General features: G+C 43.1%; 1 protein-coding gene across 5 annotated transcripts in view; it reads left to right on the top strand.

Moving 5' to 3' along the window:
- The window catches only part of NEDD4L (NEDD4 like E3 ubiquitin protein ligase), a 356789-nt gene that overhangs the window by 57076 nt on the left and 274901 nt on the right, over positions 1–24812 (top strand). For 2 of the 5 annotated variants that reach the window (XM_077135366.1, XM_077135364.1), the window contains exon 1: positions 8303–8326. The exons of 2 other annotated variants lie outside the window; for them this stretch is intronic. In XM_077135366.1, coding sequence (XP_076991481.1) covers positions 8312–8326 — 15 coding nt within the window. In that variant the 5' untranslated portion in view covers positions 8303–8311. Of the gene's footprint in view, positions 1–6292; positions 6342–8302; positions 8327–24812 lie in introns of those variants that run through there. One more of the 5 variants, XM_077135374.1, reaches the window with a different exon arrangement.

Below are 24812 nucleotides of genomic sequence, written 5' to 3'. Positions count from 1 at the left end.
CCGGAGGATGCTCCAGTTTGGGGGTGCCTGGCTCGGGAATCGAAGCCGGGTCTCCCGCATGGGAGGCGAACATTTGGTCTAGTGATTTCTGAACACGGTTCTCAAGGGAGTTAGTTATGGAAAAGAAGAAAGGACTTTCTGTGGGGTGAAAGGAGCATCCTCAGGATTCAGGTTTCTGGGTTTTGCAGACCCATTGTGGGATTGACTGGCAAACTGATTTGGTTCAAGCTTCGGTGAATTAGAAGAGGCACTGAGTAACCGATTGGGTGAAAAACGTTGGACTGAGAAATCAGTATTTTATTTTAAAAGCATTTGAGTCATTCACTGAGCAAATATTTATGGCGCACCAGTGTGCCAGGCACTGGATCATAATACAGCTTTTATCAGGGGGAGAGAGAATTTGGGTCTTATGTCGGATCCCTAGGAGTAGCTTCTAACTCCAAAATTGTTGTAGTGTGTTGTTGTAGAGAAACAGATTATGTAAGTCTTTGAAAATTCAATTTCTCAAGTAGGCCTTAATTTTATACTGTTATTTTAATCATCAAATTGTGGTGTAGTAGAGATTGGATTTAGAGTTAAGACTACCTGGGTATAAATCCTGGCTTTGTCACTTATTAGTTTTGTATATTTCATCATACCATAAATTAGCAGACCTTCAATTTTCTCAGCTCAGTAAAGTGGGTACTTCTCCCAGTCTCATTGGGTTGGTGTGGGATGTGCATGCAATGAAGTGTGGGAAAGTGCTACACTGTGTCGTTTCCCTTGGTGGGCCCCCATGGTGATATCTAAGAAGGTAGAAGTTTGAAGGAGGATACAGTTTGAACAAATTAGAGGCCTTTAAAATATATGTATATTAATAGAGGGAAAGAAAGCAAAGAACTTTGGATCAATTTTCTCCTTCATTCAATATCAACAAAAACTCGGAGTCAGCGGTGGTTAAATGCTAGAGATCAGATCAAGGTAAGGCCCCTGCCCTAGTGAGCTCCCATGCCAGGTGGGGAAGACCACGTGGGGAAGACCAGGTGAGTGTAATAGTGCTGCCTTCCAGGTAGGTCTAATCATCACACAGGTATTGAAGGGGGCTAAGTCAAGACAGAGTATCTATGAGAGAGGGTTTCACAGGGCAGTGAGCTCTGGAATAATCAGGAGGAATTCATCACCCAGAGAAGAGTGCAAATGTCATTTCAGACTATGGTAACAGCAAGTGCACAAGTCTAAAGGTGTGGGAGAGGGTACATAACATGCTTGGAAAATAGCAGTTAGGAAGCACGATGACACATGGGGGTAGGTGAGTGGTGGAAGGTGAGACTAGTCACGGAAGGGAACAGGTCGCGTGAGTCAGAAAGTGATGTGATAGTATTTCTGGTTTAGAAGACTGAATTGATGGTGGCCTGAAGGCTGACTTGCAGAGCGGGCAGACTAGAGGTTGGGGGAAGAGATTTGGAAAGATTTTTCAGTGATCCAGTTGAGCCTGAGGTCCTAAACTTGGGCTGCAATTGCAGGAACCCAGAGAAGAGGACAGGTTCCAGAGCTGGTGGTGTATGTGGCTGGGGTGGGGACGAATCTGGGTTTCAGGCATGGGTGTCCACGTGGTTAGTGGTATGTTCTTCATACCGATGCTGGGTAGGTGGGGATAGGCTGAGCAGATGAGCCTTAGGTTAGTTGAGTTGGAGATGCCTGCAGGACGGTCCATATGCCCCTTTCTGGAGGTTTGCTGGCTGTGTGGGTCTGGATCCATGGGCTAATGCAAGTGATAGTGAAATTCAGCTCCCCTTCCTCTAGAGGCTTGGCCCTGAAGGATGGAGGTTGGGATTTGGTGCCTGGAGTAGTCATTGAAGTTGTTCACAAATATTTGGACCTCTCTTCTTTTAAATGAATGGTGAGAGTACATCTCCCTAACTCACTGAGCCCAGACTCATGGTGATTTTGAGCCAAGTAGTTTAAACCAGTGCAATTCACCTGGACCCCTGAGCTCTTGCTTTCTCTCATCTGTGGTGACTTGGGTGTGTTCAGGATGGTGGCTGTGTGGTCAGCCTGGGTCCTTGAGGGAGGGCAGTCAGCATGGAGCAGAGTCCCGGCTGACCCATGTTGGACACAGAGTGAGGAAGAAACCTTTAAAAAGATGCTGAGATTTTGGTCATGTTTGTATGGCATAATCTAGCCTCTCTTGACTCAAGTTTCTCACTCACATGGAGGTGTTTTTTGTTAGAGGCTGAACTTTGCTAACCTTCCTTTTTCAAAATAGAAATCAATTTGACTTACTTTTTGTCAATATATGCCTATGCATGTGTGCATGTGCATTCACAGGTGGCTAATCAATCTGGGATCCAAAACACTTTTTGTCATTATCCTGTTTCATACGTATTTTTCAGTGAATTCAATGTCAGAAACTCCCATGTCCTTTTTATAAAAGCAGCTTTTTTATTAAGATAGAATTCATGTATTATACAGTTTGTTCATTCAACATGTACAATTAATTCAATAGCTTTTAGTATATTCACAGATTTGTGCGACTATCTAATCAGTTTTAGAATATTTTATTACCCCCCAAAGAAACCTTCTACTACATAGCTGTCACTCCCCAATTTCCGCATTCCTCCCAGCCCAGGGCAACCTCTACTCTTATTTTCTGTCTCTAAAGGTTTGACTACTCTGGACATTTTATGTAAATAGAATCACATAATATGTGGTCTTTAGTGACTGGCATCTTTCATTATTTTTCAAAATATATTTCGTATGTTTTCAAGGTTCATACATGTTTCATTATCAGTACTTCATTTCTTTTTATTGCAGAATAATATTCCATTGTAGGTGTGGTGGCTGGGAGTTGCAGACACCAGGAAAACATATTTCTAATCTTTATCGATTCTTGAGGGTATGAACCCATTGTAAACGGGTCCTTTTGACGAGGTTACTTCTGTTACAATGCGGCCCAGCTGAATCGGGGTGGGTCTTAATCCTTATACTGAAGACTTATGGAGAAGGCGACAGAGACAGAAGCCATGGGGAACATCCAGAAGCTGGAAGTCAGCGGCACCTGGAAGAGAAAGGAGAAGATGCTGCCACGTGTATTGCCACTTGATAGGAAAGCCAGGGAACCCCAGAGATTGCCGGCCACCCTAAAGATACCAACTTCCAGAAGAAGCCAGCCTTCTAGCCTCTGAAACCTTCAGCCAATAAAATTCCTGTTTTTAAACCAGTCCTCCATATGATATTTATTTTAGCAGCTGGGAAACTAAAACATATGGAATACAATGTTATTTTAAGCCTTTATAGTTTCTAAAGATGAGAGCGATGCTGAGCCCTTTTAGAGTTCTGTTCACCCATTCATGGTTGGTGGACATTTGTGTTGTTTCCAGTTTTTGGCCATTGTGAATAATGCTGCTATGGACATTCATATACATTCTGGTATGTTCATGTGCCAGTTTTTATGTAGGACATATGTTTCCTTTCTCTGTAGTATGTATCTAGGAGTGGAATTGCTTGGTCATATGAAAACTCTATGCTTATCCTTTTGAGGAACTACTGGACTGTTTTCCACATTCTTACTACCAGTATATTAGGGCTCTTATTTCCCTGCAACCTAGCCAACATTTGCTATTGACTTTTTGATTATAGCCACCCTAGTGGGTATAACATGCTATTTTATGTCCCTTAACATGAAGCTTGGTTATCAGTTTCCCTTTCCTGACTCCAAAGAGAGTTGCTTTCTCTCACTTGCAACTCATACTATTATTTTTTTTATTTTTTATTTTTTTGGTGTTTGTCCTTTTTAATAATTTACAAATATTTCTTCTTTTCCCCTCCCTTTCCCTTTCTCCCAGCCTGTTGCTGACTTTGTCTGCTTTCTGTTTCTGTGAATTTGCTATCTCTGGTCAACTCTTATGAGTGACATCACACAGGTTTTTTCCCCTTTTGTGCATGTTTATTTCACTGAGCATGTTTCAAGATCCTTCCATATTACAGCTTGTCTCATAATTTCATTCTTTCTTAAGGTCAAATAGTATTCCAATATGGACTACATTTTGTTTCATCCACTCGTTTGTGGATAGACACTTGGGATGTTTCTAGGTTTGGGCTATTGTGAACAATGGTGCTATAAAAACCATTATAATGTGATTATTATTGTGAATAATGATGCTGTACAATATCCATTGCAACCCCTAGTTGCAAATAGATATTGTACAGCATCATTATTCACAATAATATTTGTGAATATCTATTTTTTAGATATTTAGTTATCTAAAAAATAGATAACTAAATATCTAAAAAATAGATAACTCTCTTTGTTGTATATCTTGATGTGGGATTGCCCATTCACATGGTAATTCTATATTTATGCTTTTGCAGAACTGCCATATTGCTTTCTACAGTTTTTGGCCCATTTTACATTCCCACTAACAATGCACTAGAGTTAAAATTTCTCTACATCCTAACACTTGTTATTTTCCAATTTGTTATAATAACCTTCCTCATATGTGTGATGTGGTATCTCATTATAGTTTGGCTTTGTATTTCCATAATGGTCAATGATTTGAACAACTTTTCATGTGCTTATTGGCATCTTACCTATCTTCTTTGGAGAAATGTCCAAGTTCCCTGCACATTTTATAACTGGGTTATCTTTTCCTTGTTTCATTAACAAGTTCTTTATATATTCTGGCCATTAAGCCTTTATCTAATATATGGTTTTAAACTATTTTCTCCCATCCTATAGGTTGTCTTTTCACTTTCTTGATAATTTTGATCGATGCACATAAGTTTCAAATTTTTATGAAATCAAATTTATCTATTGTTTCTTTTGTGGCTTATGCTTTTGGTGTCATATTTAAGAACCCATTGTCAAATTCAGGTCATGAAGAACTGCTTCTATGTTATCTTCTAGGAGTTGTTTAACTTTATCTCTTATATTTTGGTCCTTGATTCATTTTGAGTAGATTTTTGCATATGCTGTGAGGTAGGGATTGAATTTCATTCTTCTGCCTGTGACTATCCAGTTTTCCCAATACTGTTGGTTGAAGAGACTGTTTTATCCCCATTTCATGTGCTTAGCACATTTGTCAAAAGTCAATTTGCCCTAGATGTATAAGTTTATTTATGGATTTTAAATTCTGTTCCACTGGTCTATCTGTTTTTTGCCTTTACCACACTGTTTTGATTACTGCCACTTTGTAGTTCAATTTGAAGTTAGGAAGTATTAGTCTTCCAACCTTTTCTTCTTTTTCAAAATTATTTTGGCTGTTCAGGGCCCCTTGAAGTTCCATAAAAATTTGAAGCTCAGGTCTTCCATTCCTTATGTGGCTGTGTCCCTGAAGGACCGTGGCCTTGTCTGTGCGGGGTCCCGGTAGGGGGAGGCGCAGGCGGCGGTTCCAGCGGGGCCGGAGGCAGTACTTGGTCCACCTGGGTGCCACTGGTGCTGCGCAGGGTGCTGGTGAAGGTGTGCCGCCAAGAGCGCTGGAGCGCGCGGATGCAGCCTCCTCGCGCTCGGAGCAACTCATACTATTATTAACTTGTGTAAATTCATTGGTGTTTGTAGTTGTTGATGAGAAACTATGTTAACATGTATATTTAGTAGGGAAATGCTTAGCTTCTATTTCTTGACTCACATGCTAAGTCTAAAAGTTGTTAATCAAATGGCAAGTCCATTGGCTTTTATTTGAGCAACTTTCGGGCGTAAACTAAAGTGAGAATTAACCGCATTTGTGTGCAAAAATCATGTCCTATCACTTTTCTGAAGGAACTTGGATGATGGTTCTTGTTTGTCTTAATTTTTTAGCCTACTAGTTGGTGGCTGATAAAATCCAGTGTAATTGCAGTTTTTATGTTTGAATATTCATATTGTAACCCCATGTAGTTTCAAAAGCTAGGAGAGATGGTGAACCCTCTGGAGTTATGTATTTAGTCAACACACTGTATTGAGTGACTAGTATATGCTTCCTGCTTGATTGGTGTAGGCTGGTGATGGAGCTCACTGGGTCCCTGCCTTTGAGGAGCCTACAGTTTGGTTGGGCAGCCAGACCTTAAGTAAACAAATTGTAATAAAGACTTTGAAAGAAAGGGTTTTCTGAGTACTTCCAAGATGAGTTTTACTTTCTGTTTGGTGGAAAGTAAATGTCAGGAAAGACCTCTGTGAGTAGGCGACACTTCAGCTGAGCCCAAAGGAAGGGGGAGGGCACAGAGAACAGCTGCTGGGGGTTTCTGAAGCAAGAAAGCTCTTGAAGGTTAGAGGAACTGCAAGTCAGTGTGGTTGGTGGTTAGAGACTGTGGGAAGACAGAGCCTGAGATGCAGGCCAGACTTGTTAGGGCCTTGTGGACACGGTAACAATTTGGACTTTATCAAGGTGCAGTACGCTGTCATTGATGGACTCTAAGCAAGGTGGAGGCATCATCCAACTAAAGACAAGACCTACTTTTGTGGCAAGTGATAGAAGTGGGGGGTGATGGGAATGGATGCGGGGAAACAAGTTCAACTGTGAGAATGGGGAAGTAAGTGGTCTACCTGCTTGAGAGTCCAGCTGGAGGGAGCGGAGCTGGGGCTGTAACCTGGGCCTAACTGACTCTAGTGTGGACGCTTTATTCTTCATTCTCTGTGAGATGCTTCCTCATGCTCCAGTGCATCATATTTGCTTGCTTGCTTGCAATGCAGGGAGATATTTCTCTTATTTTGTTTTCTTTTCTTTTTGGTTGCTCTTGTAAATATGAACACATGCACTGGAAAGACATGGCAGAAGACTCTATTTTTCAGCTTTTAGGGCTACCCCTTTCTTATACAAACCTTTGAGTGACCCTTCCGTAACTGAAATTCATCAACTGAATTAGAAAATGTGTTTTCACAAGTTTCTGACACTTGGGCAAATTTGTTATTTATTTATTGGGTGAGCTGGAGTGTTGCTTTTAGTGACAGTTTTGCTGTTGGGCAGCATTTGTAGAGTAAAGGTGTTTATTTTTTTTACGTGGGCAGGCATCAGGAATCGAACCCGGTCCTCCGGTGGCAGGCAAGCATTCTTGCTTGCTGAGCCACCATGCCCGCCTAGGTGTTTATTCTTTTCGAATCAATTGGGAGAGTTTTAAAAAGGCTTTTTGCATCACGCTTGACATTGATTAGCAGAAGTCATTCTGGTATATGGAGAAAGGAACATGGGTGTTCTCTAGTTTACAAGGTGGTTTGGTGATTCTACTCTTCTCCTCTGGCTGCTGTAACTAATTACCACAGAGTTAGTGGCTTAAAAAACACCAAGGTATTAGCTTGCAGTCCTGTAGGAGACAAGCCTGACACAGCTCACTGGACTGAAATCAAGGTGTCGGCAGCGTTGCATTCCTTCTGGAGGTTCTGGGGGTGGATGTGTTTCCTTGCCCTATCTGGCTTTTGGAGACATCTGCACCCTTTGGCTGCTGTCCTCTCCCTCCATATTCAAAGCCAACTATGCAGTGTTCCTGACCGTTGTTCCAGAGTCACACCTCGTTCTCTGGTTCTCCTTTTCTGCCTCCCTCTTCCACTTTTAAGAGCCCTTGTGGCTTCATAGTGTCCCCGTGGATAATCCAGAATAATCTCCCTGTTTTAAAGTCATCTTAATTCCATCTGTGACCTCTTTTCCTCTTTGACAAATACCTAACATACTCATCGCTTCCAGGGATTAGGAACTGAGCATCTTTGGGAATGGAGGTCACTATTCTCCTACCAGGATGGAAGAATTCAGTCCCAGATCAGTCTTAATGTGATTCTATTTCATTAGTAAAGTCTTTGTCTTTCCATTGGTTACCTCTTGATAGTTATCTTAGCTCTTTTCTGTTCTAGGTGCACAGTAGGTTTGCTGAAATCACAGATTTGAATGACCTCCTAGGAATGTACATGAGCTTCCACGAGAATTCATTTCTAGTTAATGGTAGGGGTTTTTGAAAGCTGTCTTAGGGGAGATACATAGATTCAGGTTTTTTATGAAGTCTAGTTTATTTAGGAGACATAGGGGGTTATCTTGTGTTTTTCTCATTAGTGCAGGATTATAAAATACTAAGGAAAGCCCAGGAGTCCTCTCAAAATGAATTTAAAGGTTTGTCATAAATGGTTAGAAGTTATTGAGAAATACTGGATTTTCACTAACTTGGTGGGGGAGGAGGTTGTAAACACGGTCTTCACTGAGAAAGAAGAATTAGGATTTTAGGAGATTTAAATGTGCTAAGTGACTTGCACTTTTGTTGTTCTGTTTAATAGCTGCCTAAATGGAGAGAATGTACATCCTGAATGTGTTGTACAACAGCGCAGTTGGGACGTGAGCCAAGAGTTGATAGATGGAAAGTACTTTCTTCTGTGAATATGAATACAAAATTAGTAAGTTTTGCCTTAACTTCACCTTTTGTGCAGTCTTGGCATAATAGATCTTGGGATGTGATTCTTTTTACCCTGTTAAGAGGGTAGAAAAAAACAGTACAATGTGTATATTTTTCAGGTTCTTGGAAAACACTCAAAATTGGTTAGTTATAAATTTGGGTTGGGGATCAGGGGTTTTTGAGGAGAAATGTAAGTTTAGGCTTAGTAATTTAGAGATAATTTGATCATACACAGTGCTTCCCCATTTCCCCCCAATACTGCTATATAAGGGTGTCATTTGGAAAAATTAGAGAAAGAAAGGAGTTGCAAATGACCACCATTTGGTCTGAGTTATTAGAAAAATGGAGTTGGCATTAGGTTATGGGAAAGAGGCAAGGGAGTAGGTTTGTGGTGGGTGAGGGTGGGTGTGGGGCTCTGGAGGGAATTTGGTTTTGGACATTTGACATTCCTGTTAGAGACCTAGAGGTGATATTGAGTAGGCGGCTGGACATATGGGTGTGGAAGTTGGGGAGAAGGAGAACTTCAGGCATCAATATAGCAGATAATATTTAGAATCATGAAACTGGATGTTATTGCCAAAGGAATGAATGTAAAGAAGAGCCAATGTAGGAGAACCCAGTGTGGAAGCCAGGTGCAGACATATTTTCTGGAAGGAGGGTAGGAATGATCAACTGAGTCAGGCTGTGCAGAGATCAAGAGGAGGGTGGGGTTGGGCTGTTGGCCACGGCGGTGGGGCTTGGGGTGTCCCCAGCCTGACTAGTGACTTTGTCAGTTCGACTCCTTTTATTTTTATGTTGAGATCTTGGCAGTCAGACTTACCATTCATTAAATAACTTTTTAAATGTTTAAAAAATGTTCAAAACAAAACAAAATTAAAATGTACTTCTGTTTTCTGCTACCCGTCACCGTGAACCCTAGGCACAGAAGGGCTTGGGAAAATGTACCAAGATGGAGCATGACCTGTGTCTCGGAAATGTGCAAGCACTTTGGGCTGACATTGTCATATTTCTGTCACTGGCAAGGGTTGTAGGAAGCCTAGTAGAAGATCTTCTGTGTTTCTTCGGTGTCCTGTGAACACTAAAGCCATTTTGGGTTAGGTTTTAGGCTTTGATCTAGGATTAACTCTCCCAAGTACCTAACCTGTAAGTGTGTGTATAAAATAGACATGAACTAATTCACTCTAACTTCATAAATTAAAGAACAACATCAAGCCATTGAATAAAGGAAAAGATAATTTACATTTTAGGTCTGAGAAGTGTTGATAAAATTTAACTTGGATAAATTTGTTTTTACGTACAGTTCTTAAGTATAAGAGGGGACATTAGGATGCTTTGTAAGACCACATGTAGTTATTACAGAAGAGTGAGTGCATACTTGGATTACATTAAAAGAAAATAGAAGCTTTGCAAAGGATGGACTATTCTTGTACCTTGGATTGCATTTGAATTACTTCCTTTTCTGATTCTCGACCTCATTGGTATTTCACCCGACTGGATTGAAGGCAGTCTGAGTGGTGGCTGAGGGAAGACAGGCCTTCAATGCTGCCAAGGTGGGTGACGAGGGAATCTGCAGGCTTTGAGGACTTGCTGGTGGTGTACTGAAAAGACAAGACTGAGGGAAAACCTGGTCTGCCTTGCAATATGTGAAGGGCTGTAGGATAAGGAAACCTTTTATTTTCTTCAAGTGGAGCGAGATGGGGACGTGCAGACAGATGCAGTTTCATTATAGACAATTTGATTACACTTAGAGCTGGCCAGCTGTGGGGTTGGGGACCCTAGGAGTGGCAAGGTATTGATTGGTTGGATGGCTGTTTGACAGGCGTGCACGCTGTGCTGAACAATCGCCCTGGAACACAGATTCTCAGTCTTGGCTGCACAATGGAATCATCTGGGGAGTTAAAAAGCAATACCACCCCCATAGATTTGGATGGAATTAGGATGGCGTCCAGCCTGGAGATGGTTGCTTGAACACTGCCCAGGTGATTCTGATATAGAGCCAAGTTGAGAAATCCTGGTTTAAAGAATCTTCAGATTCCTCTCTGGTCTTTGACCTAGGCTGGCATCCTGATGGACGAACTGACCTGTCCAGTTATTTGGGCTGAGATGCTCAGTTTAGACAATACACTCAGAATTGTACTCCCTTGCAGTCTGATCAGGTATTTGTCTTGTGAGGATTTTCTGTGGGTCACTTAATCAACCAACCATAAAATCATTTCATTCTACTGAAGTTGAAAATCATATTTATTATTAAAATGTGGTTTTGTTTTAAGCTCAGGGGTACAGAGTCATGAATTTGCCCCGGATTTTTATCCCAAAGGTGATTTAGGCTTATTGGCATTGGCCCCAGATCTAGGTTTCTAAGTCCACCCAGACCTGTGGCATCATCAGAATTTACTGGAGTGGGTCTCAAGAATTTGCACTTAAAAATATCTTTTCCAAGTGAGTCTTATGCACTCTACATTTGGAGCTCCCCCTGTCCTGTGAATCTCTCTGCCTTGTACAGTGCTAGGCACTTGGAGTACATGGAGGTCCAGTAAATACATCTCGGTAGAGAAATAAACAAAAAATTTGCAGGTGAAGAACGAAGCATCATCTCTATTAGTGTGAAAGCTTGATATAGGGGAGCGTGGCTTATATCTCTTTGCCCATAGACTTTGTAATGTCAGACGTGGAATTAAGGGGACAGCACGTCCTTGTGCCTGCCCTGGCCAGTGGCAGTAGTGGGACAGGGCTGCCTCACAAGTACCTGTCCTTGGACAACTCTCTGCGAGGAAGAGGCTTGGCCTGGCAGAGCCAGTTCCATACCCAAACTCATACCACTCTGGTGCTCCTTCTTGCCATGGGGTAGAGTGAGGGAAGTCAGAGGGCTAGGATGCCTGTGGTGGTTGGCGTTCTCTCCATCTAAAAGGGAATTTCAGGAGTGGGAAAGAAGCAGTGCCCAGCCCCCAATATCTAAGAGAAAACAAGTGCTTAGTACATATTTGAGGAGTGAGCTAAGTATTAAAAAACTTAGGCTGAAGCATTTGCAGAACTGCCTCATCCTTTTCTGGGTGCTTTATTCCTCCCCCCCCTCCCCCATACATTTCAGATCCAGGCTCCAGATGCTAATTTAAATCAGCACATACATTATTGAGGATATAGGGAAATGTTCAAGCCTGATTGTCTTTGAGCAGGAAAAGCAGCCATCCTTATTACCATCTAAAATAATTTATGTTCAAAATAATATGCAATCAATTTATCGTTTATCCTGTTCCAATTTGGTTTAAGCACATTTTTTGCGTTTGGATGTCGGCCACATAGCTCCTGGACAGCAATCTTTATTTAAAGGGAAGCAGTCAGCCATTTCTCAAGCCATATTGCAGTATAAATGGTAAAATTACAAGCTAATAAGACTGGTCTGTAATTATGAAAAATCATGCTCATTGCTTTACAGTTCCTCCTGAATGTGTCTCCCTAGGATTGTTGGGGTCGATGTCAGAGTGCTTCCTGGCTTCAAGTGTCTGTGACACATCACAGAATGTGTCCCTCTTTCTCGTTCAGTGCTGTCAGGAGAAGCCTTTTCTCTCCTAACCCTGGCAACAGCCTCTCCTTTATTAAGGTGCTTTTCTCATGTTTTAAAACAGCTGCTCCAAACTTAGAGGCTCCAGTGAATGACACCCTAGCAGAAGGAATGTGCTTGAGGCTTGGGGCTGCACAACCCCCTAATTAACTAGTTCACTTTACTTCCCCTGCCATTCATGAAATAGCCCTTTGGCTCAGCAAGAATTTCAAAAACATTCCAATAAACCAAAACTTTATGACTCGTAATTCACATCTGCTGTTAGTGAACATACAGATTTGTTCAGAACACAGGGCTGTCAATATGCATCTAGTGTTCTACACTGCTTGATTCATTTAATTACATGCAAATGAATTGCTGCTTTTCAGGTGCCCAGGATGTGTGTTAGCAGCATGCTGTTGGCATAGAATGTGCTGACTAAAAAATGATAAATTGCCAAAAACTGAATTGGTGAAGCAAACGTGGCTTTTCATTTTTTTTCTTGTCGTTTACTAGCATAACTAGAAATTCTGCTTTGCCTGTGATGTGTTAAAGTAACAATTTGTGTATTGTTAGAAATTTGAGACCTGTTCATAGCTCTGGGATCTTGTGTTCCTCTGTGTTCTTTTTTTATCAACACTCTTTTGCACAAAATCTGAAAATTTCCTAAAATTCTCATGGGGCCGTAAACAGTTGGAGCTGAAGGAAAAACCTGTCTGATTTCTTCATTTTCTAATGGAGGAAGTTGCTGCCCCTCCCACCTAGAGTAATTGTCACTGGAGGCCATGGCTCTGTCGTGTGTGTTTGTGTGGGGGGCTCTTCCTGCACTCCCGGCTGGTGTGCTCCCCCACCCCCATGCTGATTCCAGCTCAGCTTTGTCCCCAACCTGACGACCACGACCTCAGCTCAGTCTCTTCCTTCCGCCCCTAGCCCGGCCACCCACCACCTCTCTGGATGCACTTCTGCATCCGCTGCTCGGCTGTCACCTCTGCCTGGGCCCCTGCGTCATCCTAAGGGCCTTTGATGTCCGCTTTTGAGTACATTGGCTTGTTCATTTCTCACAGAAGTGACCCCAGTAGCACTGATTTCTCTTTATGCTAAGCCACGCGGCTCTCCATTGAATTGCTTTGCCTCTGTGTTCTGAAATCCTGCCATCTTCCCTGTGATTCCTTTTCCTCGCTGTTTTCGTCTAGCCCTTTGTCTCAGTGATTTTCAGTGGACACACCTGGGGATGGGGGATGGGGCAGAACCTTCTTAAATGTTCCGGTTGCCTTCTTGCCTTTCCCAGAACAAGGAGGGGAAGTTGAGGTAAGGTGTGGACACTTATATACATCTGTGTGCTGAAAAAGGGTCCAGGTCATCCTGGTATCCCTCCCTGCCCCCAGTCCTGGCTGCCCTGAATTCTCCCAGTCTGGCGGCTGTAGTCTGGCCTCACTTATCTCTAGACTCAGCCGAGACTTCATCAGCCACTGCCCCAGTGCTTTTCCTCCTGCTCCAGACTCTACACCTGACACACTGACCTGCTGTCCTGGATGACCCTGGTGTGTCCACTCTGCTTCTTGCTGCAGAAAATTGCAGAAGAATGCTGCCAAGCAAAGCTGTGTGGCCTTATTACAAGTGCATGCTGCTAACCTTGGCTGGACCACGCCGGACAGTTTGCAATCCCATGCTGGCCTTTTGTACCCAGTTTCAGTCTCCTCCTTGTTGGTCTGGCCCGATAGTGCACAATTCTGGCTGTGAGTTAGAGTTACCTGGGGGGAGGTTGGAAAAATCTTGCATGCCCCGATGATCTGGGGCTCACCCCAGAGATTCTAATTTCCTTGTTCTGGGGTAGGCCTGGGCTTTGGTGATTTTGTTTAAAAGCTTCCCAGGTGGTTGCAGTAAGCAGGTGGGCTGGGGAACAGAGATCAGACCTGGATCTCTGTTCCCCAGCCCACCGTTAGCAGTTGTATCACCCAGCTGGTTATCTGATTTAAACTTCCTTAATGCATCCCTGAAGACCTTCCCTCTACCAGCTGATCTTGTGATGAAGAAATTTTCTTGCCAGCATCTGATCCTCCACCTGTTCTCCATTTCCCTTCCTCACTCGCTCTCTTCAGGGAGACGTGGGCCCTGAACTATCTTTTTTTTTTTTTTTTTTGCCTGTGTTATGCTGTCAGCCAAATTCGACACCCCAGATAAAAGCATCATAATCATTTGAGGCCAGACAGCATGGAATGAGGTGGACATCAGGAAGGTAAAGAGAGGGTCTTCGGTTTTTGGGCATGGGCTGTACTTAGAGAAAGTGTGGATTAGGAGAACCTGAGTTTGAATCCTGACTCTGCTATTTGCTGGCTGTGCCACTTTGACCAACTATATTTTCTTTCCCTCAATAACGAAGTTAATTATACTTAGTGCATTGGGTTTGGGGAGGATGGAATGAGATAACAGCATAAAATACTCTTAGACCAGCCCATAGTGAGAACTCAATAAATGAATGCCCCTTGAATCATGGCCTTTCCACCTTCATCTCTGGAACGTTTTTCTTTAGTCTGACAGATGCAATAGTTTTTCTTCTGTTACCATATTCTGCTTATCTTGTTTAATAGGCTGTGAGTAAGTCCAAAATAAGGAGTAGGTTTTTAGAGCTTATTATACTCACTAATCGGGTGATTATGATGTTTTCCATGTAATTGGTTCTAGATAGATATTTGTTAAAATTGAATTTAACTGGAGGAAGTCATGCTGTTTCAGGTGCAGTTCCCCCCCCCCCACCATCTGTTTGGTGGGGAGGGGTAAGTGGAAGGGAGAGAAGAGGTTGGAATGATATTTGAGTAGAGAATTGATGATAAAACATATGACATACTACCATTTCAACAGAAGATGAAACATAGAATTCCCATGTATCAGGATATCAGATGCGCACTGGATGTTAATTTTAGTTTGGCTTCATTATTTGAACAAATAGCTTAATCTTTGGGGGGCCTTATTTTCTTCAGGGGCAAGATGTAGAATTTGATGAGATGGATTTTAGAACTCTTCTGAATGTTGCCTTTTCTGAGGGTCTCTCTGTAGTGGTTTGTGTTACCTTGTTCCGTGATTGTTTTCTATATATTTTATCTTCTAATTTGTAATGTATTTTTAAATTACACAAGTAATACTTGATTGCATTCTTGAAGAATACTCAACATAGCACATCGGCCAAGAGGTGAAAGCGCCCACTTCTTTTCTGTTGCCTCCCCCACCCCAATCCCCCGTCTTGTTGTCCCCAGGGGTGAGCCACTTGCCCAGTTTTGTGTAAAGCCTTTGAAACCTTTCTCTGTACCTCCACATGCACAGGTCTTTTCTATATTTGGATGGTACTATTTCACCTTCAAAAATGAGCTAAGTGTTTTCACTTGAGAAAAATTGCGACCTGTGCAGCTTCAGTTCTGAGCTGTCACTTGTCCCTGGCCTGGCGTTGGGAGCTGTGTGCTGTCGCCCTCTGGGGGTGGCTGGCTTTGATTTGAAGCTGCGGTCCTGCTTTCTGGCTGCAGTGGGAGATGTTGGACCATGCCAAGGAGCTGATGACAGAGATGGCCGTCTGCAGTTCTGACAAGTGTCCAAAGCAGAACTGAGAGAGCTCCAGAGTTGATTGTTCTTACATACCTCCAGCTCGCTTTTTTTTTTTTAAGAGACTTGAAATACTTGAACGAGGCACGTTGAGGGTCCGTTGTTTGAGGTCATATGGACTGATTGTTTATGGAGCATGCCACCAACCCAGTTTTAAGATGATGCCCACCCATGACAGAGACTGGTTATATCTTCCCTGGGCCTGTCACCTGGTTCACCCACGTCCTCTATCTCCTCTGAATGTTCCATCATCACCTTCTTGCTCCCATGAAAACTTGGTACTCTTTGAGGACACTGCTTCCCTTCCAGCCTCTTTAAGGAATTATTTTTCCCTACTGCCATCTGCAGTGAACCCGTCTTTTCCTCTTTTAAAACCTTAGCTCTTCTTGAGGTTTGTCACATCACCATGCCACCCTTCTGCTCCTTGTGGCCATCCTTTGCCCGGCTCCTGGCCCCTGGACCTCATTCCCTGATGTACCTCTGCCGCATGTCTATGCCCCTGGTTTGTGGAGACCTTGGATGATCCACCCAGCAGCTCGAACCTCAGTTCTATACCTCTTTAGCCCTAAGGACTTCTCTCCACCTCATTTAGAGACCCTCTTTAGCTCTTGTCATGAACTTCAGAGTCTTGACTTGAAGCCTCCCACAACGTGACCTTCTATTCCCAACCTTCTAACTTGAGGCTCACTTCCAAATGATGAGTTCTGCAAATCTGTGGACCCTACCATTTCTCACTGCCCATCACCTTCCCCATTCTCTCCCTTGAAGTCCTTTCACAGCCAGAGCCCACGTCGCTCTGGAAACAACTGAGCTCCCTTGGCCTTCTGTGATTCCACTGTATGTCCCAGTGAGACCCAGCCCTCGTTAATCTGTCACACCTGGTTCAACGCATTCTCCTGGAGATTCCCAAACTGTGCTGACTGGATGCACAGCACATTTCTGATCAGGCATCTCAGGCGGTCCTCCTCACGCCATGGGGAATCTTACTACCCTCAGAGTAATTTTACTAGTTCAGGGAAGAGTTTCCCAACAGTGTCTCACATGTCTCTCCCCCCTCCTTTTAGCTACTGACTTGGAAGCACCCAGACTACCCTGTCTTCCTACCACTGATTCCACCTCCTCCTCACCAGCTTCCTCACCTGCTTCCTCTGTGTTCTCACCTGTAACAGGTGAGGCAACACCTCTTCTTGTCTGAGCCCCTCCACGCCCACCTCAGGGAATCTTCTTATCTTCTCAACGACCTTAATCATGCAATTAACCCCCTTTTTTTTCTTTCTGCTTTACTCACTTTTCAGATTGCTGCTGGATCATCCCAATGGCATAAAACCAGGCCTTAGAACATTTCTCTTTTAAAATTCCCTTAAAAATTCTATACCCCTATCCAGCCACTGTACTTCACTCCACAGAAAACAAACTTTTCTTCTAAGCGGTCCTCCTATTGCGGCCTCCAGGTTTCTGCCCTAGCCCCGTTTTTCCTTTTATACTCTGTCATGATGACGTTTCCATGTAGCCCAAAGATTTAAGCGTTGTCTTTCGACTGAGTCTCTTATTTGTGTTGTCAACCTAGACTTCTCTCCTGTGCGGTCCATACTCAGAGACCCTCTGTCTATTGGATGTTTCCACTTGATTGCCCAATTTCAATCTCAAACGTAACATGACCAAAGGTGAACTACTTAATTCTTTCCCAAATTGCTCCCTCCCCAAAGCCTTGCCAGACATCCTTAAATAGACCAGCTTTTACCCAGTTTCTCAGTGAGAAGCCTGATTGATTTACCCTTTTCCCATATATCCCTCATCCAATCATCATCATCATATGGTCAAAAACTTCCTAAGTGGTGAGCCTAGGATTCAGATCCAGGCAACATGATCAGAAGTCTGGGCTCTTACCTAAGGCATTATCCTGCCCCCATCAGAAAAGGTGTGTGTGTGTGAATGTGAATGAGTGAGTGTGTATGTGTAAATTTCCACAGTCCCACCAGTTCTTGCCAGCATAGCCACTGTCATCTCTTGTCTAGACCTTCTGCTTCCCTCCCTCCCCCACCCCCAGTCCTTTCTCCATGGAGCAGCCAGAACGATCTCTCCAAAGTAGAAAGCAGATCATGTCATTCCCTAATGACCCATTACATTTAGACCACCATGGTGCTAAGCTCCCGTAGGACCTGCCCCCAAGCCCTTGCCCAGCCCCCCGGCACCCCCACTCTGTGTCTTTGTCAAGCCTGGTGCCACCCATAAAAGCAGTGTGAGCTACAACCCTGCATCACATGTGCATCTGTGACTTTCTAGTAGTCATAGGGAAAAGTAAAAAACAGGGGAAATTAACTTTAATATTTTATTTAACCCATTACATCAAAAATATGATTTCAACATGCAATGAATATGAATAAAGATTACGTATTTCTTTTTACACAGAGTCTTCAAAATCCGGTGCATGGTTGTCATGCACATCTCAGTTTGGGCCAGCCGCATTTGGAGCACTGATAGCAGTTTGTGGCTGCCCTGTGGACACCAGCATACTCTGCCCCCCAAACACCCAGCGAGTTCCAGCCCCTCTACTTTACACACTGTTGCCTTTGAGCCTTGACAGTGTCTCAGTCTTGCTCTGAAAATTCGAGATGCAGTGTTCTCCTCAATTGCTTCATCAGTTACCCTTTACAAAAGGCTTCTGTGCAGCACCTATCAGAATCTAAAATCAGCTTATTTACCCAGGGTGTTGTCCTTCCTCTTAAAGATGTCAGCCCATGAGGGTATTGGCCCTCCTGGTCACAGCTCAGCTCCACCCCAGCCCCAGTGCGATGCCTGCTCCTGTAGCTCTGCCACCCCAATATCTACTGACCAGGGGGTGTTGGCCTTTCAGTCCCCTTCCCTTGCTGGGTGAACAATTACTTCTTGCTCCTTGTGTAAACTTTTTCTCTGCTGATACCTACTGATGCTCTTGTGATTTTCTCTGGCCATAAAACCTTGTATTCTTGACTTCCACTATTGCTCTCCGTGTATTCAAGTTGTGCAGGTCCATAAGGGCATGCATGGCTGCATGTGGCTACTGACAATGAATTAAGATGAAATAAAAAGTGAAATTCAGGTCCTCCATTGCACTAGACTAGTGGCTGTCATCACGTGGCTGGAGGACTTTCCTGTCTTTGCAGGCCATTCCATTGGTCAGCACTATGTTTTAGTTAGACATTTGGTTTATTTGGCTGCACAAAGGTTCAGAATGACATCTGGTTCATTTTGCTTTCGTTAGCACCCCTTGTTGCGCGTGGTTGTAAAATTTTTCTTCTCCCAGGAAACTTAAGTGGAAGATCACCCTGTCTCCCAAGTGGTTTTGATGTGGCTGGATGGGAATTTACACGCCCAGCTGCCCACACTGTGACCCTCACAGGCAGCTCAGCTACTTGAGCACTTCCTATTTGAAACTAAAAATGACAGATTCCATAATATGAATAACAAAAGGGAACCCGAACCTGTTCCGTTTCCCTTTTACATTGAATATCTTGGTTTTATTTTCTCACGTTATTACTCATAAGAAGGATGGGATCGGGAAACCCTGCCTTTGCCATTTCTTTCTAGGTTTTGCAGTCAAGTGTGGCTCTATAATGTTGGGATTCAGCTCATTAAAAAACCTTCCTTGTTTAATGCATTGCGGCCAAGGAGCACATATAAAGGCCTGCTGTGTAAGATGAAGTCTCTCTTGGATTTCCACGGTAGAAGTGCTTGTATTTTTTCCCTGGCTAGGTTTGGCCTTTGGATTAATGAGCGCAGCCTTACTGTACTTAGTTAATGATTTTCTACCCCTGGTAGCCCGCTCTGCTGAGTACGTCAAAAACAGTGTGGTTAGTTCCGAGCTATGAGGTGCCTGTCACGCGTGTATAACAGGTTCCTCATTAAACGAGAGGATTCAGTGGGGGGTAAGGCTTTCTAGCATTTGTTTTCAAAATACTAAAAAATCCCCATTACATGTAAGAATTTTTGTATTCACATTTTTATCATTCTATTCAACACATACCTGACATTTCCTCCAGATTGCTTGTAGAGAATGTTCCAAGCTGCTCGGTGGTTTTGTACACCAAAGTTCAGCTGAAGAGTTGTGACCGGCCCTGGCTACACCTGCTCAACCTTTTTTAGGTCTTGTCACTTCTAAGTTTGCGGTAAGAGGGAGACAGAACAGTTGGTTCAGAGCAAGGAACAGAGTCATCTACATTTGGCTTCCAGGCGTGTGCTGCCCTGAAATTTGAGTATAACTATGTTCATTGTGTCCTGAGGTTAGAGAAAATAATGGAAACACACTGAATTCATCTGGCTCATCATTTTACCTGGTCATCTGTCCCTCCATTCTGGAAGCATCTCCACTAAAATAGCGTTCTACTAAAATAGAACAGCCGACACAATTTCTACATTCTTCCTGGCCCACTTGAGTGGGAGTTGGGCGGGTAGAGGGAGGCAGGATTAAGTGTTAGAACTTCATAATCCCACCCGCGAGGACGCAGGCAGGAGGTGCTGCTGGGGAGCAACAAATGATTTTGCTGAACTGTGTTCGTATGTACGTGTTCCTAATAAATTCTTGAAAGATTTGCCATAGTTAAACCCACATGTGGACCTGGTAACCCCAGCATTCACGGTGAATCTCATCCATCCGTGGCTCCAGTATAACCCTGGCTGGTTGTGTGTTTGCAGCCGAGCACACGAGCTTGAGGCTTTGAACTTCTGTTTTGTGTTATTTTATCTGCAAATGCTTCTAGGAATCGTGGGAAGGTGGATACCTGGAAAGCTGTGGGAAGGACAGTTCAAAATTTCAAAAGGTTTTTTTCCAAACATTTGACTGATTACTTCAAGACGTGTTCTTGTGTAAACATATTCTGAAAAGATGGGAGCAAATGCCCACTTTCTCTTTTCTCTGCCAGTGGAGCCCAGCATTGGCTAGGGGTTGACGGGTCCATGCCCCCGATGGCGGGTATTGGGGTGTGGATTTCCTTTCCTGGCCTATCTCCTCATTTCTGGAGCAGGAGAATTAGGCCTAAATAACCTCAAAAACACCAGAGTTAATGTCATCTGAGGAGATAAAAACCAGAAAGCCGTGGCTGAGTGAACACATTTGTAAGCACTGTTTCCCCTACTAAAACGCCTTTTATCGTATCCTAGCTGGTATTTTCTTATCACTTGAAATTGTGTGTGCGCCCCCCACCCCCCAACCAAGGAAAGGCGATTAAGAGAGGAAGACCCATGGATATCCCTTAGGGAGAATTAAAAATAGGGCCACCACACAGGAATGGGTCCAAGGGATGCCATATTTAAATGATTCAGTATTTTGCAGGTGTGAATTTAGCGTAATATATGGTACAGTGGTAGAGTGAAGGTTTTCCTGTTTGGTTGCAATATAACAAAGGTACTTGAATAAATTAGGATTTCTTCTTTTGAGGCCTCTAATGCTGGGAAGGGTAGTTTAAGGCTATGCTGATCAAGAATACTGTCAGCAGGTTACCTAATCCATCAGAGACCCCAGTTTCCTCACCCATAAGGTTGTATAATTATAGAACACAGAGTTGTGAACTTTAATGGATGCCTACTACACTATATATGGTATGGAGTAGTCTATGACAGTAAAGTACATACAGTATACTATAAATACATAGTGCTGTAGCCTCTCCCGGTTGCCTTGTGGAGCTCAGAGGGCTTTGCTAACTGTCTAGGATTTTGGACTAAGCAGTCAGTATTGTACTCCGCTTTCTGGTTTGGTTGTGCTTTGATTTGTTTCTTGAAGGTGATGAGAGTATGTGTGATAGATTTGAACTCCTAAAAAGTAAAAACTTGTTTATGAGCATGATCAAAACAAAATTAGAGAGCAGTCTGTGCAAACAGTCTTAGCAGGTGTGATAGCTAGAGGTTTCACATCCTCAGTGTATCAAGAGGTCAGACAAATCAAGTAGGAAACCACTAAGCTCAAACAGGGCATGTTCATTAGCTCATTTAGCTAACTGGCTTAAAAACAGCAGAGTGCATTCCAGAACACTAAGTGCAAGGCTTCTCTTCTGTGCATATTTGTTATTTATGGAGTCCTGAGGCTTCCTTTTTCTTCTCTGAGGTATGCATGCTCTGGAGAAGTTTGTCAAAGGATCAAATGAGGTCAAAACTTGGAGGTGGATGTCTTTTCTGATTTACTTTAGAGACCCCTGTGGCTTTGACCCTAATGGAATTCTTATGGTTTTATGTACCTACATGTTACTGTTTCTTTAACATTTTGAAATTTTTTGAGGAAAGGGATAATTACCCGTGAGCTCCTAAAGTTTCTCTGACAACTTGTTTTCACTTCTCTGTTGTTTGCATAGCCTCGGGTTGACGGTGTTTTCCTCAGCTCTGTTGCCTTCCTCTGTAGACAAGGAGGTCAGAGCTCCGGGGAATCTCAAGAAGCTTGTTCACAGTTGGTGTGCCAGGTTAAATGGCTCGGACAGGACTTGAACCCAAATCTTTTTACTCTCAATCACATACTCTTAATATTAGTGAGTATGTGTATGTGTGTATAGACTTATATAATATATGTGTATGCATATATTTATGTATATATATGTGTGTATATATATATACACACACACACAAATTTAAGTAAGGAGCTATACTCCTAAATTGCTAGTTTTTTCCTTAATTTACCACTAAACATATCATTTCTTCTTCATACACCCTGGCTGCCTTATATACCTTTCATAACAATTTAAAAAGCTAATGTGCGAAGCGCTATGTCCATCCATGTTGTAAGCACCTTACAGGTAGAGTGTGAGCTCCTTTAGTCCTTGTAACTTTATCCCAGGTTTAAGGCTGAGAGGACACAAAAGTGTGGTTGTCTTTTGCCACCTAAATCAATCAAAGCAGCCCCATTTCCTAAATGAATTTTAAGAATTACTTATTTTCTCTCTTTCTCTCCCCATCTCTTTTTCTGTCTCTCTCTTTTCTTTCTGGATTCAGGGTTGCTACTGAGGGGACTGTGCCCTTCCTTTATAGCCTCAAGTCTAGGGGGTTCACATTTTGTTGGAATTGCCTGCTTCTGTTTTTCCATCTTCCTGAAGGCAAGGACTGGGCCTTTTTATTTGTCTTATACTGGTCCCTGCTCTGAAACCTGTCCAGAGTAAACCCTTAAACAAAATGTAATGAATGGAATGAGTGAATGAGGGGAGATGTGAAGGTTACACTGTCTGGGATGATTTCATGCAAAATTACCCAACATCTTGAGGTCTGCAGTGCCTTTGGCCTCATACTGAGGTTTAATGATTTTTTTCTGACTCAGAGAATATGCTTTTTAAACCCCAGTTTGTTAAAACAGGAGTGTTTATGTAGTCTTCTGAGTGGCAGGGCCATGCTGTTTGTGGCACCTTCTTTATTTCATCTGCCCTCTCTCTGACTGTAAATTAACATTGAGGAAGACGCCATCTGACCTTGAACCGAGGGAAGAAAATCACTTGCTTCTTTCTAGAAGCCGTGTGTGTGCAGCCCGTGAAATTCTAAGTTGGGATCTCAAGCATTATGCAAAAACTAACCTTTGGCACACTTGGCAGCAGCCAGCCTCTTTCTAGTAAATTCCCCGCTAGTTCTTGGCTTTTCTTATGGAATCAGCACACTTACAAAGTTTTCTTCATTGGTATTCCTGGTGCGTACACTGAAATATTCTTCACCCTTGCTTTGTGCAATTGAATTGTTTTTCTTTGGGTCCCCCTTTCAGTGAGAGGAAAGCCACAAGCCTGGCTGGTGTGGGAAGGAACTGAATCAAATCTCAGTAAGGGGATCGCAGGTTTTTCAGTCGTTGCCTGAGATGTGGAAATGAATTTCATTTTGCCCGAGTTTTGTGGAAACCGATTTTCATTTTGCTCCTTGATGTAATAATACCCCTGGTATGGCTGACCAGGAAGCTAAACACTTGCGCCCCACTGTGGCTAAATACAGGTAGTGCTGCCGCAAACCCAGTAGTCAATTTCTCTGTCTACTAAGGAATCAAAGGAAGATTATAAATGTAAACGCAGCTTGAAACCTTTTGTGTCTTACAGGTAAAGCAAGTAAATAATGAACCTAGCATCTCACATGCTGAGGGCATTTAATGTGCTGGTTTGTGGATGCTAACAATAATTTTGGCTCTCTGTGGGAAGCAGTTTCCTATAGTTACTCTGTTGGCAAAGAAAGGGAGGCTTCCGAGACCCTTGTTCTGCTGAACGGAGTGGAGTTTTGAGTAGGAATCTTCCTCCGTATCCTGCCGTGAGTTGAGATAGTCTCTCCTGACTTAGCTACTTATGAAGTGGCATTAATGCACATTGCTTGCTTGGGGGTTGGTGCAGATATGTCTATTCTTACTCAGTTCAGTACTGGATTTGGGGTGGGCAAGAAGAGGGTGAAGTGAACTTCCCTGTCATCAGGGGACATGCATTTGTTTACTGTGTCATTGCTGACATTCAGGAAGCTAGGAATGCTACCAGATGGTGCCTGGGACTCCTGACTGTGATTGCAGTGCACCCTCAAAACAGGAAATGTTAGGACCCTGTCTCGGTTTGCTAAAGTTGCCGAGATGCAATTATACCAGAAATGGATTGGCTTTTACAAAGGGGATTTATTAGGTTACAAATTTATGGTTCTAAGGTCATGAAAATGTCCAAATTAAAGCATCAACAAGAGGATACCTTCACTTAAGAGAAGTCGATCACATATGGGGTTTCTCTGTCACATGGGAAGGCACATGGTGATGTCTGCTGGCCCTTCTCTCCTGGGATGGTTTCTGAATGGCTGCCTCAGCCCCTATGGGTCTTTCTCTCCTGGGTTGTTTTTCTTTCTCTAAGTGTCTGTGGGTCCTCTTTTGGCTACTTGGGGTAAACTTGATTTCATCTCTTGGCTTAGCATCTCCCTGGGTATTTTCTGTCAGCAAGTTGTCTGTGCTTTCTCCAGAACATCTCCCTCTTAAAGGGCTGTAGTAAGTGGGTTAAGACTCACCTTGTGTTGGGTGGGTCACCTCTCCAGGAAAGCAACCTAATCAAGCATTCCCACCTAACCATGGGTCTGCCTCCACAAGATTGGATTAAAAGAACATGACTTTTCTGGAGTACTTGAGAGAGATCTTAAGTTGCAGGTAGTGGTGTGAGGTGAAGGCTGAGAGAAGCTGTTTCCAACCCAGCACCGTTCCAGTACGTTCCTTTGGACACCTTTTTGTGTTTAATCAACTCCCTCAAAATTATACAACCCAGAACAGAGCGCAGTATTCCACAGCTGGCTCAGCCCGTGCCAAGTGTGCTGACCAATAGGCTGTGCTACTGCAATGGAAGCATAGCCTTAGTTTCTTAATTTGCAGAAATAAGAAAATCAAGAAATGGACATGATTTTTAAAAATATTTTAGGA

This window comes from Tamandua tetradactyla, chromosome 18 (assembly GCF_023851605.1).
Source record: "Tamandua tetradactyla isolate mTamTet1 chromosome 18, mTamTet1.pri, whole genome shotgun sequence".
In the NCBI taxonomy this organism is placed as follows: domain Eukaryota; kingdom Metazoa; phylum Chordata; class Mammalia; order Pilosa; family Myrmecophagidae; genus Tamandua; species Tamandua tetradactyla.
The sequence above is the reverse complement of the archived record's forward strand: the minus strand, read 5'-3'. Positions and strand labels throughout refer to the sequence as shown.